The sequence below is a fragment of the Gekko japonicus genome, unplaced genomic scaffold, assembly GCF_001447785.1.
Source record: "Gekko japonicus isolate JY-2015 unplaced genomic scaffold, Gekko_japonicus_V1.1 scaffold13, whole genome shotgun sequence".
NCBI lineage: Eukaryota > Metazoa > Chordata > Lepidosauria > Squamata > Gekkonidae > Gekko > Gekko japonicus.
This window is the reverse complement of record NW_015172553.1, coordinates 3,129,593-3,148,355: the sequence shown is the minus strand read 5'-3', so window position 1 is coordinate 3,148,355 and position 18,763 is coordinate 3,129,593. Positions and strand designations below refer to the sequence as shown.

The 18,763-nt window shown below is 47.1% G+C and overlaps 1 protein-coding gene across 1 annotated transcript; it reads left to right on the top strand.

The window, feature by feature from the left end:
* Nucleotides 1–262: 262 nt before the first annotated feature.
* LOC107118764 (interleukin-1 receptor antagonist protein-like) lies at nt 263–8,328 on the top strand. Its single transcript, XM_015421126.1, has 5 exons — nt 263–312; nt 944–998; nt 1,856–1,944; nt 3,089–3,213; nt 7,785–8,328. The coding sequence occupies exons 1-5, from the start codon at nt 309–311 to the stop codon at nt 7,995–7,997; spliced, it is 486 nt and encodes a 161-aa protein (XP_015276612.1). The 5' UTR covers nt 263–308; the 3' UTR covers nt 7,998–8,328.
* The last annotated feature ends 10,435 nt before the right edge of the window (nt 8,329–18,763 follow it).

Below are 18,763 nucleotides of genomic sequence, written 5' to 3'. Positions count from 1 at the left end.
AGTATTTGACTTTTTGAGGGTACTGTGGCATTGCCAAAGGAACCCTGACAAGACTTCCCATTGACCCCAGACTGGGTGGTCGGGAAGAACATTTGGAAGAACTTTGGGGAACTCTGTCCCTAAAAGGCCAATATCCTTTTTCTCTTTTGTCACAATGCTTTCTATGGACAATCCTCCGAGGCTGGACTGCTCCTCCCTACACTGTTCAGGTTGCACCATAAATAGCTGGGCGAGGCTTACAGACCATCCAGTCTGAGCTGACGGGACTGGAACAATATGTGACTCGAGGACAGGAGCTGCCAGCTACCATGGGTAGGACATTACTGCTGGAAAACAACAGCTCAGGTTCTTTAACTTTGCTGATCTCAGTCCTTCTTGCTGTGAATGGAAGAGCTGCATTGAGATGGTTTGAGGAAACTTCCTGGCAGCTGAGCAAGAAGATTAAAGCTTCCAGTGGGCAAACAGGCTGGCTAGCTGTTGCTTTGATGGTCATGGTTTTACTGTGATAGGAGCTCCAGGCTACAGCGCCTGTCAAGTGATTATCTCTCTGCTTGTCTTTTACAAGGGGAAACGTAAAGTCTTTAGAAGGTCTACTCTCCCTGGCTAGGGACATTGAATCAATGCTTTGTTTTTGCTGTTCCTTTGTCTGTACACAGCCACAGGAACGTAAGCTGTCCGTTTGGGGAAGTTTCAACATCTAAAGTTGCAACATGGATTGCAACACGTAAAGGAGCTATTGGAAATTTTAGGGCTTGTATCACAGCCACGGAATTAATAACTGTGCTGGGTAATGATGTACATTCCAATCATGTGGCTAATCTATAAAAAGACAGGGCCACACTGAGAGAGCAGAGCTGTCTGAATCCACCCTTACTCCCCATGAAGCCTCACCAATCCTCATTGAGTAACATTGTCCTCTTCCTGTTTTCTCTTCTCTGTTCAGATGGGGACAAGGTCTGTGCAATGCCAGGTGCCCAAGCAATGGTCTTCAGGTCCCGGTAAGTATCCCGGTCAGCTCGCAAACTATTTCTGTATCATAGCATCAGAAGGGGTGAGGGGAACAGGGAAGCTGATCCTTCAGAGGCAAGAAGGTGCTCTTTTGCAGGGGATAACTAGGTTGTGTGAGAATCCTCCTGCTCACATGATCATCTCTGCCCTGAGGATTTAGCCTCCAGAAGCCAAATACCAAAACGACAAACACTGAAGTTCAAATCCTAAGTATCTGACAGATGAGCAAAGCCCTGGTCTGCAAGATGATGTCGTCTTTTCTGACCTCTTGAGACCAGTCAGCCTTCCACTTTAAATAAATACTTATTATGAGAACCAGTAAGGATGCATCAAATGGAGGTCTCACCACCATCCTTTGGAAAGATGGATGGACAGCAGCCAAGTGCTTTGAAGACTATTTTATATTCATTAAGAGTACTGATGCTCATGTTCAGTGCAGTTTGACATCTGACTTCCCAGTACGATGTTGTTAGATCTTGTGAAGACACCAGTTATACTAGGGGGAGACAGAGGGCGTTTTTCAACAGATGCTACTAAAGATCTCAAGTGGAGATGTAAGGGATTGAAGCAAGGGTCTTCTACCTGCAAAGTGTGTGCTTGACCACTGAGCTGCCTTCCTAGACTTGGTGGTCAGTAGATTTGGTATGCACAGTGTTGGCATCCTAAGTGACAGACAGTACCTGTAAAATCTAATGCAGGCATGCTGGTCAGTCAAGCACAAGACACAGATGTGACCCTGTTGTATGTGTGTGTGTGAGATAAGGGAGTGTTCATTTCTGAGTAATGCTGGCAAGTTTAAAGCTGATGAGAGCTCAAGGGATTATTAACTTAAGCTTTGGTGTTTCAGAATCTGGGATGTCAATCAAAAATCCCTTTACCTACAGAATGATGAGCTGGTGGCAGGATACCTACAAGGTCCCAATTCTGCTCTGGAAGGTGAGTCTGTGCTGTGCATGGCGTCTTACTCTCCTGAAGTTTCTCACTGTGATAGGCAGAAGGGTCAGACTCATGGAGGTAGCAGTTGCCCTCCTCCCGCTCAGCAGTACAGTTTCTCACTGTGATAGGCAGAAGGGTCAAGAAATCTTCTCTGAGGGATGGCTGTCATTGAGATGGAGGCAGCAGTTGCCCTCGTCCTGCACAGCAGTAACACCAACCACGAACTGGGCCTGGATGATGGCATAATGGGTATACCCATCTTGGCTTCTCCTGTTACTTTTATTCTGCATTGGTTCTGCCCTGTCGATTCTTGTGCCAACCACAGAGTATGTGCAGGGGCTGCAGGGATTCTCCCCCTACAGTAATTATTTTCTTGGCTGTAGATCTGTCACCTTTCTCCAGGCAAGTCAGTAGCCTACTGCCTTGATTTTCACAGCGAAAGGGAAAGGGTCTGCCAGAATGGAAGCTAGTGACTGAGGGGATGACCCTTCCTTCTGCTTCAAAAGTGTCTCCATGCCGATGGGCAGGAAGTGCCCCTATCAGTAATTCAGCTCCTGCCTCCTTACCACTTCCTGCCCCTTTGCTTTGCTTTCACCTCTGTCCTGGGCCCACTGGTATTCCATGGTTCATTTGTGTTGGTTGGCGTCAAGAACCACCTCTAGTGATTAGCAAAAAAACTGGGAACATTTGCCAGCTAACTTAATCTTGCCTCTTTTTCTCAAATTGCCTCCTTCGAAGTTGTCAGGCAGCAGGTTACCTGTGGAATGTCTAGAGTCGCAAGCTTTGGGCTGGGAAATTCACAGAGATCTTGGGGGTGGAACCTGAAAGGGACCTCAACAGAGTATAATGCTATAGCGACTACCTTCCACATCAGCCATTTTCTCTGTCACCTGGAGACCTGTTGTAAGTCCTGGAGATCTCCAGGTACCACCTGGAGGTTGGCAATCTGAGGAAAGTCAGATTGAGAGCCCTCAAAGAAGCCTCTCTCCAGACCTAGGAGGAGGTAACCCTGGGCCAAATCCTGTTTCTCTTATTTCTGCTCATGTGTCAGGATGGCCTCTGTGAACGCCACCATGCCTCTGTCTTTGCATCTGGAATATCCTCAGGGTGTTGACTGGTTCTCTATTCCTCCCCTCCTCCCCAGAGAAGATTTACTGGATTCCTAACCGTAACTTTAATCGTGAGAAGTTCCCGATCATCCTGAGTATTAAGGATGGGAGTCAGTGCCTGGCCTGCTCCTTCGGGGCCCAACCTGTGCTCCAGCTTGAGGTGAGGAGGCTCAGCTCATTGTCACTATCTTGTATTGTATTTTTTTTTTGAAGCAGTGAACCTCACATGGCTCAGCCTTGGAGGGAGGAGCCAGAGACAGGGATGCTGTGTGTGTGATGGGGATGAAACCTGATCTTATGTCTGTTTACTTGGTCCCACTGAGTTCAGATCTTGTTCCCTGGCCAGGAGGAGAATAGAGGAGAAGCTGCCTGCTTCTCTGCCCCTTCCTCCAGCCACCCAGCCTTCCATGGTTGCAGCTCTCTCCAAGGAGAGGCCACTTGCTATTTGCCTCGCTCACAGTGGCACAAATGACCAAGGACCTTTTTGTAACAAAAAAGGAGGGGGAAACAGTGGTTTCCTCTTCTTCTCCACCCTGAACAGAATGTGAGGCCAGCAAAGGTAAACAAGAACATATGGAAGATAGCAGAGAAGACATGGGTGAGGAAGCAGGGAAGAGAGAAAGGCAAGTGACTGAGCATGCATCATGAGGGTGGGTGGCCAGAGATGCAGGAGAGAGAGTCTCCCTGAGGCCAATGATCAGTATGAGGAATGTTTGAATTAAACTGTCTAAACACTGGTTGCAAGCCTCTAGTAAGAATCAGTGATGAAGTGCATGTCATGGTGCTAATTGGTCATGAATCACTTCCGGAGCCTGGGAAGCCTACTTCAGTCCCCTCCAGGCAGGACTGCTGAACATATGAGCCTCTGTGGCTCATTTACACCACTGGTTCATCTAACGCAGGGTTGTGTGATTTGGCCATCAGCAGCTGTCCAGAGCCACAAGCAGAGAAAGGTCTTTCCCAGCACCTGCTGCCCTTAAAGACTAACAAAATCTGTGGCAGGGGATGAGCTTTTGTGAGTCACTGCTCACTTCTTTAGACTTATTTCCATTTATTGTTTGCATCCTCCCGGACTGAATCTTCCTGGACCAAACTGAGACCTAGGTTTCCTGTCTCATTACCAGTGCTGATATCTGCACGCCAATGCTCCCTTTAAGCTATGGAGTCTTATGAGCAAAAATTTTACTTTGTGAGCTACTGCCATTAAAGTTGTGAGTAAGCGATTTGGCTACTATATAAATTAGTTTGTTCTGGAGCCATCCTTCCTGAGCTATGACAAAAATGTGTGAGCTGGAGGCTAAACAACTGTGAGCTAGCTCACACTAACTCAGCTTAGAGGGAACACTGCTCTACGCCTACTATCCCTCTGCATATCACACCTAATCCAATTAAGCCTGCTATTGCCATTCGGCATCTGAAATCATCTTTATAAAGTTTATATCTCCATTACCTTGTGTTACATTTTCTGGCACATATGGCCCAGCCCAACACAATGACATATATGTCAGATCTGGCCCTTGTAACAAATGAGTTCAGTATCTCTGCTTTAACTACTGAAGATGTCGATCACCAGGCAACTATAGGCCCATCAGTCTTTTGTCCATAGGTGGAAAGCTCTATGCAGGACATCTAGTCAATAAATTTAGAGCTTGGCTGACAGAGAACAAGCTAGATTTTCCCAAGGGAAATCTACACTAGATCTCTGCCTAATTCTCAGTCATCTTGCTAGTAAATACAAGAAAGCACAGGGCTCCAAACTATTTGCAGCTTTTTTGGATCTCAAGGGTGCTTTTGACTCTATTCCAAGAGATTTGCTTTGGAGGAAACTCATAGCTTACGGGATCAATTGGAGATTGTTATCCTTGATTAAAAATCTACACCAAGATACAACTTGCCAGGTAAAATGCCCTCATGATGGGGTTTTAACTCCAAAAATTCTGATTAATGTGGGGTAAAGCAGGGATGCATCTTAGCTCCATTGTTGTTCAATCTTTTTTTGAATGACCTGGCTCCTTTTCTGATGGAAATGGACGGACATTGTCCAAGACTTGGGTTCAATCACGTGCCTCTGCTTTTATATGTGATTGACGCAGTCCTGCTTTCCCTCACACAGATCGGCATGAAAAGACTCCTTTCGTGCTTCTGTGATTAAATAGACTGGTGTTGAACTTTGAGAAATCAAAAATCATGGTATTCGCAGGGGCGTGGAAACCCTTAAATTGGGGTATAAAAAGTAATCAGATTGAACAGGTTACAAATTTCCGATATCTTATGTCAGGACTTACTCGTTTCTATTTTACTAAAGGCAACCAATACACTCCGGCTGCAATTAAAGTATTTAATCATAAACTTAGTGCAGGAGTGTTCTACGGAGCTCCCATTTGGATAACGGCCTTTAATTAGGACGTGGAAAGAATGCAGTCTAACTTTCTTCGTAAGATTTTGGGCCTACCCTCTTGTGTGCCAGTGCAGCCATGTGTATAGAATAGGCTTGCCAAATCTCCCCGGGGGGTGGGTAAACCCCTGCCCGAGAGGCCCATTACCCAACACCACCAAATTAGGCCCCGGGGGGAACTCCACCCCATTCTGGCACACGTCCCCAGCGTGATGATGTCACCCAGAGGTGACATCATCACGCTGGCCACGTTGGGGGTGGGACGCTCTATGATTTGAGGGAAAACTCTATGGTTTTCCCTCAAATCCTAGTGGCCCCGCCCCCAACGTGTTGACGCGATGACGTCACTTCCGGGTGGTGTCATTGCGGCGGCGTGTGCGAAGTGCGCATGCACACAGACTCCCAGGACGGTGCGGGACTCCCCCGAGGTAAGTTAATTTGGACTTGGCAACCCTAGTATAGAAACAAACCAAAGACTCCTTGAGACTAGAGTATGGACTATTGCCATTAAATTTTGGTTACACCTATTTTTAAAAAGAGACAACAATGATTTTATTGCTCATATGTTAAGTTCCAAGAGATTTGCTTTGAAGGAAACTCATAGCTTATGGGATCGATCCGAGATTGTTAGCCTTGATTAAAAATCTACACCAAAATACAACTTGCCAGGTAAGATGCCCTCATGGTGGGGTTCTAACTCCAAAAATTCTGATTAATGTGGGGGAAAAGCAGGGATGCATCTTAGCTCCATTGTTGTTCAATCTTTTTTTGAATGATCTGGCTCCTTTTCTGAAGGAAATGGACAGACATTGTCCAAGACTTGGGTTTACTCACGTGCCTCTGCTTTTATATGTGGATGACACAGTTCTGCTTTCCCTCACACGGATCGGCATAAAAAGACTCCTTTCGCACTTCTGTGATTATTGTGAATGAAATAGGCTGGTGTTGAACTTCGAAAAATAAAAAATCACGGTATTCGCAGGGGCGTGGAAACCCTTAAATTGGAGTATAAAAAGTAATCAGATTGAACAGGTTAAAATTTCCAATATCTTGGAATCTATTTCAATCATAGACTTAGTTGGGTCCCACATAGGAAGGAAATGATTAAATCTGCAAACTGTAACATGTCAGCACTTACTCGTTTCTATTTTACTAAAGGCAACCAATACACGCCGGCTGCAATTAAAATATTTAATCATAAACTTAGTGCAGGAATATTCTGTGGAAGGCATAGGGCTGAGTATCTAACTTGTTTAACGAACCCGGGGCAACGAAGAGAATATATGTTAGCAAGGTTAAATGTGTTGCCATCAGCAGTATTATATGGAAGATTCCAAAAAATTCCATTCGACAGTAGATTGTGTTCCTGCACTAAGCAGGAGATAGAAACTCTTGAACATGTGTTTCTTTCATGTACTTTCTACTCTGACCTGCGCATTACATTCACTGAGCCATGGTTCAGAAAGTATTCAGGAAAACCTGCTAAATGTAAACTTTACTTTTTGCTGACAACCCAGAATCACATAATAATTGAAAGTGTTGCAAAATTTCTGTATGAAGCTTCAAGACAGCGTTCAGTATTCCTTGCAAATTGGGTCTTATGTTCTGTATGGTATGCCAATAAAGGTCGATTGATCGAACTACTGAAGATGGAGTTGAACCTGGACCTTCTGCTAAAAGCGCATTCTTCACTACCAATCTAGGGCTGTTCCCCTGCTGAAATTACATGGGTGGGGAGGAGCAAGTCTGCCCTCCCCCCCTTTCAGTGTCTCCCAGATCCATATCAGGGACCCATGTTGCTGCTCTTTCTCTTTTAAAATGCTAGGAATCTCTGTTCACAGCTTTCCTTGTTTTTCATCTCACTTGGCCCTGAGAATTGCAGTGGAAGTGGCAGGCACATTGGCAGAAAGGAAGCGGGTCTCCCTTTCTGGAACTGTCATGCACTAAAGACCTTCTTAAGGGCTGGCGGTGAGCTCCCAGATGCTGAGCATCATACTGGTCAATGCCAAAGTCCCTTTCTCTCCCCAGCCCCATCACCCAGTTCTCTCCACTAGTGGAAAATAATGTGAGGAACCACCCAATGGAAGAATCCACAGAAATTGGCTCCCCCCATGCCCCACCCATGTCTCTCTGTTGCCAATGAAAAATAAGTCCGTCCTGCAAGTTCCCAAGGAATTCCCTGGCAGCGCAGGGCCAGATGCTTTACCTGGCTTCTTTGAGAACTCTCTGTCTCTACTCTAGGGCCAAACTGGAGCCAGGTATCTTCTTGCCCCCCAGGAAGTGTCAGAGGGCTGTTTCCCCCCTCCCTCCTTAAGGTGCCTTTTTCTTCCTTTCAGAGCATCCGCATCTCAGACCTGTACAATGACAGCAAGGAGGACTCTACCCGCTTTACCTTCTTCCGGTCTTACAAGAATGGGATGTGGCGCTTTGAGTCTGCTTCCCACCCAGGCTGGTTCCTTTGCACCTCCTCCAGATCCAACGAGCCCCTCGGCCTCACGCAGAACCCAGGATCGGCTCATGTCATTGACTTCTACTTTCAGTTACTCTGAGCCTGAGGGCCGACAGAGAAAGAGCTCACGTGCATGGGCACCCAGGGCTCCTCACTCAGTATTTCTGTTGTTCCCATGATCTTCCCCCTGAAAGTCTGATTTCTTGCCTGGGTCAGCTCTAGAGGTGGCTGAGAATGGGGGAACACCCAGAAATCCCTCATAGCCACAGAGGTATATTTTCTGGGCAGATCACAAGACCCCTCCTGTATTCAACATTTGGTTCTCAAGAGTGTCCAGGCGGCAGCTACAGGAAACTAACAACCAAGTAGGGATGTCAGCCTCCAGGTGGGACTTGGGGGAACCCCTGGAATTACAGGTCATATTCAGGCCCCTGGAGAAAATGGATGCTTTGAAGGGTGGACTCTATAATATTGTACTCCACGGAGGTCCCTGTCCTCCCCAGCCTCCATCCCCTAATCTCCAGGAGTTTCCCAACCTGGAGGCTGGCAACCTCCCCCCTCATCCCTTGCTGGTGGCCGGAGGGTACCTGGCAACTCCACAATGAAGCCATGTGGTGACAGCCGCCCTCTCTTGCTGGCCCTTAGCACCTGGTCTTTAGAGACAGAATGTCTTGGAACACAGCCTTTCCTGGCCTGAAGCCACTGGTAGCCCTTAAACAGGGATGGATTTACAGATTTGTATTTGATGATATTGGACTTTTTTATTTCAAAAATGTTAATGAAAATATGTGAAATAACATTTTCTGTAAATCTGGGGTGGGGGGTCCACAGGTACAATTGTTTCAAAATCATTCTCATTTGTACATTGTATTGGTTTTAAACAATTACAACATGGGCCAATGGTGGACCCACAAGAAAAGTTATCTGCCCCCCCAACCTGTCATTCAATTTTCAGTTCTGGTTCTGAACAGTAAGTCAAAACCTATCACCCCTGTTCCCTGCATGTTCCCTGAAGCTGGACCCAAGCCTGAAAACAGCGGAGCAAGAGCCATTTGGGCTGTAATACAAATTCCTGGTACCCATCCCTCCTGAAAGCCGCAGTTCATTCCTCTTAGTACAGTCTGCAGCCCCAATTCTCTCTCTGAGAACTGTCACTAGCCTAGGGATGAGTCACATGGCAAAAGATGGTGTGACCAAAGCTTGTCTAGAGTAGGTTACTTTGTAAAAAGAAGAAGAAGCTTGCTTGAAAAAGCAAAAGGAGAACATTGGGAATTCACCTATTAGAAGGCTAAACCTTTTCATGACATTATAATGTAGTGTTTAGTGTCAGGCCAGAATGTGTGGGATCTGGGTTCAGATCTTCATACTGCCATGAGGCACACTGGGTGACCTTGAGCCAGTCACACTCTCTGCTCTTAACCTACCTCACAGGGTTGTTGTGTGGCTAAAATGTGGGAGGGAGAGCCATTTATACTATCCTGAGCTTGCTGGAAGTCTAGGATGACAATGCATAAATACTTCCACGACCTTAACTTTGAGAGGAGAGATGTCGGGCAGACTATCCTACTTAGTGTCTTTGTTGGCTTAAATCACAAGGCATTTACTTCAACACTAGACGTAAGGGAAGCATTTCAGACAAATGCCATGCTGGCAACAGGGTAAAGACAATGAGGATTAGTGATTGCTCCAACATTGGATCCTAATCCTCATATAGTGCACCTGTAAATTCATTTTATCCCACTCAAATAATCTTAATTAAAGGGAACAACCAAATAAGGAAGAGGTTGCTTTTAATGGATTTTCACGAAAGGATATGCGGTGTGAGTGTCTAGGCCAAGGGCTGGGATTTCTCCGGAATTCCACTTTCCCCTCTGAATTAACAAACAAGAGGAGAGTATTATTTTTTGTGTTATGAGTGGGCCTATCCCTGATTAAGAAAAGAGCTAAAGTTTCTTGAGAGCCATAGTCTTTGAAATGTAATACTCACTTGAGTTGAGGGAGGCACAGAAAGGAATGTTTGCAGTTTGATTTTGCACACAGAGAGTCTGATAGTGTTGGACAGGGTTTTTTTCCCTTAGCTGGACTTAAGAAAAAGTGGAGGAGTCCTTGGTGCACAGTTACGGTCTTTGAGAATTTGACACAGGATCAGCTGTTGTGCTGCTTGCTGCAGGAATCTTATTTGCTTTCCCTGTGGTCTCTGTGTATGCTTGTAAATAAACATATTTTTTTAAAAGTTGCACATTTCCAGTGTTATATCATTCAAAAGGCAGCCTGATCCTTTTAGGAAGTAGGGATGGACACAAACCAGGAAAATACAGTTTGATGTGTAGTTTGTGGGGTATATGGTTTGTGAACAATGGACCAGCACAAACTTTTTGAATTTACAGGTGCTCTGTATGAGGATTAGGATCCGATGTTGAGCTTCTATTTCCAATGGGATGTGGTAAAATGCCCCCCCCCCACCGCCCGCATGCTAGAGACACCACACTCACAGGGGATCTCTGGCTGATGCTCCTCTACCTGCCTTTCAAGTTTGGTGAAAATTGGATTTATGGGTCCAAGTTGCAGCCCCCCAAAGAAGGTGCCCCCATCCTCCATTGTTTCCAATGGGGGGGGGAAGCGAGGGCAATAGAAGCCCCACAGAACAGAATCAAAGTCCCAGAGAATCTCTGCAGTAGAAACTGAAGGTGGTGGTGAAGAGGGCATTTTTGCAAGCCCAGCAGAACCAGTGCCACCGTGGGAGTGCAAAACCAACAGGACTAAGGTCAAGTCAGAGAATCTCTGTGGTAGAAACTGAAGGAGACAGTCTGTCAGGAAATGCATCAATTGACTTCCAGTTTTGGCGGGCTGATGGCGGCCACATCCCCAGGGAGCTCCTGGGGGGTGAGCCGCGTACCAGTGCAATGAGAGGGGGTGTGAATGTCCGCACCCCCCAGGACCCTTGCGATGGGTCCCTTGCCATGGAGCGCTGAGGGTCGCCTCTCTGCTGGCATGCTGCTGGCAGATTGAGGCTTCCCTTTGCCCCAAAGGTCTCTGCACTGTGTTCCCTAATGGGACTAAGCTACGCACACCGGGACAAGCACTTGGAGGTACAGCGTTTAAATCGTTACCTGGCGAGATCCGAGTGATCAGACGTTGAAGAGTGAGTCCGTTAAAGTGAGAACACCAGAGAATGAGCGAGTCCCTTTTTACTAAAAGCAGGGGGGGGGGACTCTCCCATGGAAAGAGCAAATAAGCAATTAAAGAAAAGCCTTTGTAGTGGGGACGGAGTTTTAAGTGGCAATAGACTGTATTAGGAGACTCCAGGAGCCAAATAAGTGTTTGGGCAAGTTTTTGGGACTTTGGCAGATTCTATAAAAAGTAAACATGTTTAAAAATGGCGATCGCCGATGCAGTAGAAGCAGCAAGCGAGATACAAGCTTTCTTCAGGAAGTAGAAGAGCAACTGGCCCATGTGACCAGAATATTGGAACCTGGCTAGGATAAAAGATGCCTCAAACAGTGAAGCACGGTGAGGAACAGAACAACCCTAACCCTTTTGAGGCCTGAAGTGGTTCTGGTTCCCAGTTAAAACCAGTAATATGGGCCTATGACCTATTGGGAGAGCTGGTATATTAGTCCAGATCCCTCACTAAATTTTGCAGAGTGAGCTAAAGGCTCAGAATGCAGCAGAGCTCTTTTGTTCAGTGTATGCTTGTAAGACTACAAGGTTACACAAAGCCACTTATCAGCTTAAAAAATAACTGATTTATTTAGGAAATACATGCTGGATAGTGCAGTTTACAGAAAGAGACAGTTTCTACTTAGCTAGGGATGGATGTGGATGCAGAGAGGAATCTGGCATCCATAGTGCCAAAGATGGAGAAACATGTCCTCACTCTGACAAGAGAGAGAGGGGAGATGGAAGGAAGTTGTTTCCCTAAGAGTAGCAATCTACACTTCAAAGGGTTCAATGACAGAAAACTAAACATGAAGATGCTTAATGTCTGCCTGTCTATCTGCAACTCTCTGGCCCCTTGCTTCTTGGAGGCTGAGAGGCACAGGGACATTGCATCTGGTTCTTCCACAGATCGCTTACGTTTCCACTGCTAACATGGGAGGAAGCAGGCTCAGCATTGGTCACCTGCATGCTTCAGATTTGTTTTAAACTAGAAATCGTGCATACACATACATCCTACTTCACACATGGACAGGGAAATGTGGCTATATTAGCTGCTCCCTTGGATTGCAGGGATTTTAAATGCAATAAGGACATCTCTCCGATCTGGAATCAGGGATCTGTCTCATGACTCCTAATTTTATGTGCCCTTGCTCTTTATTATAGCAGGAAAGTAGTACTTTAAGCCTCTGCCTCTATACCCCTCCCCCCATTTGCAGGGTGGGTATGCCCCCTATTGTCAGGAAGGGGAAGTTTGTATGGTCCTCTCCTTCAATGCTGCAGGGCAGACAGATTAACTTCCTGGAGCAGGAGGACAACAGCTGTGGCTTCTCCATCTATTGCAGACCTGCCAGTGGTTGTATGCCATGCTTTGCCTCCACCGAGTCGACACAATCCCAGGCCATGCAATAGTTCACAGCCCCGGACTGCCGTGAACCTCGTACCGGTGGATTGATTGGCAGCCTGACAACTCGGGAGCGAGCAGCGTGGCAGCCATTTTGGGACAGTTCCTGGGAGCGCCTGGGAGCGCCTAGGAGCTTGGAGGTGGCAGCGGCAGCCCCGCGGGCGATGGTGGGTGAGCCTAAGAGGGGGTTTTCCGTCCCTTGGAGTCCCCCCAATCGGCCAGGTGGCAGGAGAGCAGGTTTGCACCGCCCCTACAGCAGAGCTTGTGGCGAGTCCTGGGCACCGGGAACATCAAGGGCTGAAGAAGATCGCGGGTCGGAGCGGTGTCTGAGTTGTGGAGCTGGTTGAGGGGAGCAGTGGTCGCCGGTGGGTCCTGGGTGCTGGATCCTGCCTCGGAGCTGTCTGGATTGGCTGGACAGGGGGGGGCACGAAAGACTGTACAGCGGAGACTACAGCGGGAGAGATCGAAAGGGTGGTGCTCCTGGTGACTACCACAGGGAATGCTACTAGAACTCTTGGTTGCCCCTCCACCCATGTAGGCGGGGAATTAGAACTGGAGCCCCAACTGATGTGTTGGTATAGCCTTGATGGTAGGGAGTAGGTTAGAAAAGTATGTCTGCTGGTTGTGTGTGTATGAATGGTTAGAATGTGTTGGTATGTGTTGGTATAGCCTTGATGGTAGGGAGTAGGTTAGAAAAGTATGTCTGCTGGTTGTGTGTGTATGAATGGTTAGATTGCTAGGAGTTAGTTTTAAAGCTGCCCCTGTTTTGATAGCTCGAGTAGTACTGTGATAGACCGGTTGGTCACAGATTTTAGTGCAATCACTAGGGGATTTTCACAGCAGAGTAGGTAGTATTATTTGTAATTTAGCATCTGCGATACCAAATTGTGTCCAGCTCTTGTGATGCCTAGCATTCAGTTAGCTATTAGTGGTCTGAAGTGTCTACATAGACCTGCTGTGGCAGCAATGCCTGGACAACAGATTCTGGTGCTCGTGGGGAGGGGAAAGTATAGCAGTGGGCCCAGGCAGTATATTAAGGGAAGGTGTAACAATTCCATGTTTTACTGTGTGTGTGTGTGTTTAAAAGTTTGGTTTGTATGGGTGTATGACAGACTAGGATGCTGGACTCAGGCAAGTGATATGATTGGTGAGTGACAGAGAGGGGGAGGGGTTTTGGAATGGATGCTGTGTGGATGATTTGGATGTCTATCAGAAGTAACAGTTAATGATGACAGTTAAGGAGTTAGTGAGATATAACAGTTAAACAGAGAGAGTCAGCAGAGTGCTATGTGAAAGCAGATGTTATAAGTTCTGTCTAGTAAAAGAGTTAAGCAGTTTGTTCGTTTTAAGGTCTGAGAGAGAGAAGTCTCTTGTGTGTTATGAGAAGTTAAAGCATACAGAAACAGTAACCATATATGGTCTAAAGAAAATATTGTTACAAAGCGACATGCCCAGATCCCTGTCAGTAAGAGGGAAAAGTGTGTGAAACATCAAATAAATCTACTTTTATTTAAGATAACAGTTCTGAACGAAATTCCTCAGGAAACACATGGTCCTTCGAAAGCCCAGACCCTGGGTCACAATACCTACCCAGAGAGGTGAATGAACTTGAGGCCCCTTGCATGTCTTTGGTTCCGGGTTTAGAGCGCTTCGGCCCGCTCAGCCTGGAGGAAGTTGACTGACTGCTCGCATCTGTGCGCCCAACCACATGTAGCCTTGATCCATGCCCCTCCTGGCTTATTAGAGCAGGTCACGAGGGCTTGCGAGGTGCCCTAAGGAAAATTATCAAGTCCCTCTCTGAAAGACGGTTCCCGGGGGCACTCAAGGAAGCGATGGTCTGCCCTCTCTTGAAAAAACCTTCTTTGGATCCAGCTAAATTAGCCAACTATTGGCCGGTGTCCAATTTGCCCTATTTGGGCAAACTTACTGAGAGGGCGATGGTGTTACAGCTGCAGAGCTTTTGGGATGATGCTTCCATCCTAGATCCTTTCCATTCCAGCTTCCGCCTGGGGAATGGGACGGGGACAGTCCTGGTCGCTCTTACTGACGATCTCCAAAGGCATTTGGATCGAGGCGGTGTGGCGGCACTGTTGTTGTTAGATCTGTCAGCCACGTTAGATATGGTCAACCACCAGTTGCTGAACCACCACCTCGCCGACGTGAGGATTCAGGGGCTTGCCCTTCAATGGCTTGCCTCTTTTCTCCAAGGTCGGGGACAAATGCAGATGACACCCAGCTCTATCTGATGTTGGGTGGCCGGTTGGGCTCCAGCCCAGAAGATCTGCACCGGGCGTTGCAGGCCGTGGGTGGTTGGCTCTGACTGAGTCGACTGAAGCTAAACCCAGCAAAGACAGAGGTCCTGGGCCTGAGTAGGGGCGGTCCGGGGTTGGGGCTCCCTCTCCCGACCTTCGATGGGGCACCTTTGGTGCCAGCGCCGGAGGTTAGGAGTTTGGGAGTGCTTCTGGACTCCTCGCTAACTATGGAGGCCTAGGTGACAGCCACTGCTAAGTCGGCCTTTTACCATCTTCGGCTAGCTCGGCAGTTGGTTCCCTTCCTCAACTGTGATGGCCTGGCCACAGTAATCCATGTGACGTTCACCTCGAGGTTAGACTATTGTAATGCTCTCTACATGGGGCTGCCTCCATTGCAAATCCGGAAGCTGCAGCTAGTGCTGAATGCTGCGGCCAGGCTGTTGATGGGTCTCCCTGGCCAGGACCACATCCAGCCTGTGCTGAAAGGGCTGCACTGGCTGCCAATAGCACACCAGCTTAGCTTCAAAGTGCTGGTTCTTACCTTTAAAGCCCTATATGGATAGAGTCCGACATACCTAAGGGACCGCCTTATCCCATATGTTCCCTTACGGGCACTATGGTCGGGGATGCAACATCTCCTGGTGATCCCAGGCCCCAAGGAGGCCAGGTTTGCGGCAACCAGGGCCAGGGCTTTCTCGGTGGTGGCTCCTACCTGGTGGAATGAGCTCCCAGAAGAGATTCGGGCCCTGCGGGACCTTGCACGGTGTGGTAAGAAATTTTAGAAATATAGAAGGTTTGAATTTAAAACTGAACCTAATAGCTTATGAAATCCATATATCTGTCTCTGTCTTTGCTAGCAAAACAGCAGGGAGGCTTGGCCTGCTTCAATGAACCAAACCATGATTCTTTGCCAGCCCTTTTGTTCCAAGCAAATCTCTTTCTGGGTCACGCATGCAAAAGTTCACACATTCCATTCCCAGGATCTGAATCAATGTAAACAGGTGTGAGACCCACAATTTCCTAGGCAATAAACTGCAGCTGACAGGAAAGGCCATTTGGGCATTGGACAGACTTCAATCCGAAAGGCAAACTAGCTCCTGAGATACAGAGAGATTCACACACACCCACTTCCATCTCAGAGATAACATCAAAGAACAGTTTTGGGAACACCAGAAAAAAACAATTAGACTGTGCTGATCCTGTACACAACATGTAGCTTTTGTTGTGTGAGACGCAAGGAAGCAATCTCCTGTAAAACTCCAAAATGTTAATTTACAACTGTAATTTAATTATTGAGGGATCTCTTTGATCATTTGGTATAAATACTGGTCAGTTCCAACAGATCTTCGCTGACTCTTGAAGGAGTCAGCCCGGAAGGCCTTTCGTTTTTCTGCATGCTTTTTTTTGGGGGGGGGACTTTGCTTGCATGTTTATTTTTCTGTGTATTTACTATCAATATTTAGGAAATAGGATTCTACGGTGTTGGCAAGCTGGCATAGCGTCTTGCTGGTCACCTTGCCAGGTAAATCTTTGAATGTTTTTCTTTTAATAAAGATAAGTTTTATTTTAAGAAGAGACCTTTGAGTGTCTCTGCCAGCGCTTAGCGGTTTCCAAGCTTACACCTCTGCCTTTGGTAAGGAGGCAACACTCAGGGGACACATGAACCAAAAGGGGGAGTGTGGGTGGCACGCGTAGACACATTCACAGACACGTGCAGCCACACACTTTTCTCACAACACGCGGTTCCACAGGGTCTGTAGGAGCTCTTCTGCCAGGCTTTTGAGTGGGAGCCGCCACTACCTTACCATCATTACCAACTGGCCCTGGGAGGAGAGAACGACAGCGCTGCGTGGAACTGACATCATCAATTTGGGAGTACCATCTTTAAGATGCCATTTTTTTTACTGAAGTTTGTTCCGAAACATCTAGAGCACTTATAATGTTGTAATATTGTATTGATTGTTTTATGCGATTTTAATCTGTTTTTATGTATTGGCTTACGCTCCATTTGTGAGCCGCCCTGAGCTCGCTTGTGGGGAGGGTGGGCTATAAATTAAAATAATAAAATAAAATATAAAATAAAAGAAATGCAAGACTTGTGCTTATAAACAATCCCATCCCAAATCAGTGAACCTGTGAAAAGGAATGCCAGTCAGGCATGATAGGAAAATTATTTGATTTTATTTACAAAATGAGTACCCCTCCATTCTGCCCTCATCAGAGCCACCAAGAAGGCTAACTCCTCCTTAAATTAAAAACATGCATAATAAAAACACATCTTTAAAAAGGGAGGTGTCCAGTGGGGTGTCACAGGGCTTGGTTCTGGGCCCAGTACATTTCAATATTTTTATAAATTATCTGGATGAGGGTGTGGAGGGGCTACTCATTAAATCTGCAGATGACACCAAATTGGGAGGAGCAGCGAACATACCAGAAGATATAGAATTCAATGAGATCTGAACACACTGGAAAAGTGGGTGGATGTGAACAAGATGCAATTTAACAAGGATAAGTGCTGAGTTCTACATCGGGGTAAAAACTGATGACCATGCATACTGGATGGGGGATACACTTCTGGGTAGCAATGTGTGTGAACAAGATCTTGGGGTACGAGTGGACCATAAGTAAAATATGAGCAGCCAATGTGATGCAGTGACAAAAAGGGCCAATGCAATCTTGGGCTGTATCAACAGAGGCATAACATCCAAATCACAAGATGTAGTAGTCCCACTGTACACTACATTGGTCAGGCTGCACCTGGAGTATTGTGTGCAGTTCTGGAGGCCTCTCTTCAAAAAGGATGTACACAGAATGGAGTGGGTGCAGAGGAGACCAAGCCCTATAAAGAAAGCCTGAGGGACTTGGGAATGTTTAGTCTGGAGAAGAGGAGGTTGAGGGGGGACATGATTGCTCTCTTTAAGGATCTGAAAGGCTGTCACTTAGAGGAGAGCAGGGAGCTCTTCCTGTTGGCAGCAGAGGATAGGACTGGCAATAATGGGTTTAAATTAAGGGCAGGAAGGTACTGGCTGGATATTAGGAAAAATCTTTTCACAGAGTTGTGCAACAGTGGAATGGGCTGCCCAGGGAGATGGTGAGCTCCCCTCACTGGCAGTCTTTAAGCAGTGGCAGGACTAACACTTGTCAGGGATGTTCTAGGCTGATCCTGCACTGAGCAGGGGGTTGAACCAGATGGCCTCTATGGCCTCTTCCAACTCTGTGGTTCTGTGATTCTATGATATCATTAAAATAATTAAATCCAAGTTAAAATACACACACAATACCATAAAATACATGTACACAGAAAGAACGGAATATGGTGCAGGAGGGAAGGATCACCAGATGAAACAAAAAAGTCTTCATCTGCTGGTGGAAGACAGCGACAGAAGCGGATGCAGAAATGTCTTCGGGGAGAGAGTTGCAGAGTTCCGGTGCCACAACTGAGAAGGCCTTCTCTCGGCTTGCCACCTGCCCAGTCTCACAAGGCGAGGGCACCCAAAGCAGGGTGCTGGAAGATGACCTCAGCAACTGGGCAAGTTCGTTAGGGAGTAGGCAGTCCTTCACATTTCCTGGTACCAAGTCATAAGGGCTTGAATTAGGCCTGCAAGCAAACTGGGAGTAGGGATGCCAGCCTCCAGGTGGGACCTGGGGATCCCCTGGAATTGCAGCTCATCTCCAAACTACACAGATCAGTTCCCCTGCAGAAAATGGATGCTTCGGGGGGTGGACTCTGTGACGTACCCCACTGAGGTCCCTGTCCTCCCTGGACTTACCTCCAGGAGTTTCCCAGACTGGAACTGGCAACCCTACCTCCTTCCTGCCCCCCCCCCACCAGTGGCCAGGAAGGACCTGGCAACCCTAACTGGGAGCCAGGGTAAATGGTCCAAGACTGGAGTGATATGGTCCCTACAACCCACTCCAGGCATCATCCCGGGTGTAGCATTCTGCACCAGTTGAAGTTTCCAAACACTTTTCAAGGGCGGCTCCACACACAGTTCATTGCAGCCCTCTAATATTGATGCGTCACAGTGGCCAGGCCTTTTCTGAGCAGGAAAG

Bases quoted from the DNA above. Each gene is read 5' to 3' on its own strand.
- LOC107118764 (XM_015421126.1), top strand. The intron at 999-1,855 runs GTAAGTATCCCG...TTGGTGTTTCAG, and splicing joins GCAATGGTCTTCAGGTCCCG to AATCTGGGATGTCAATCAAA. The intron at 1,945-3,088 runs GTGAGTCTGTGC...CCTCCTCCCCAG, and splicing joins TCCCAATTCTGCTCTGGAAG to AGAAGATTTACTGGATTCCT.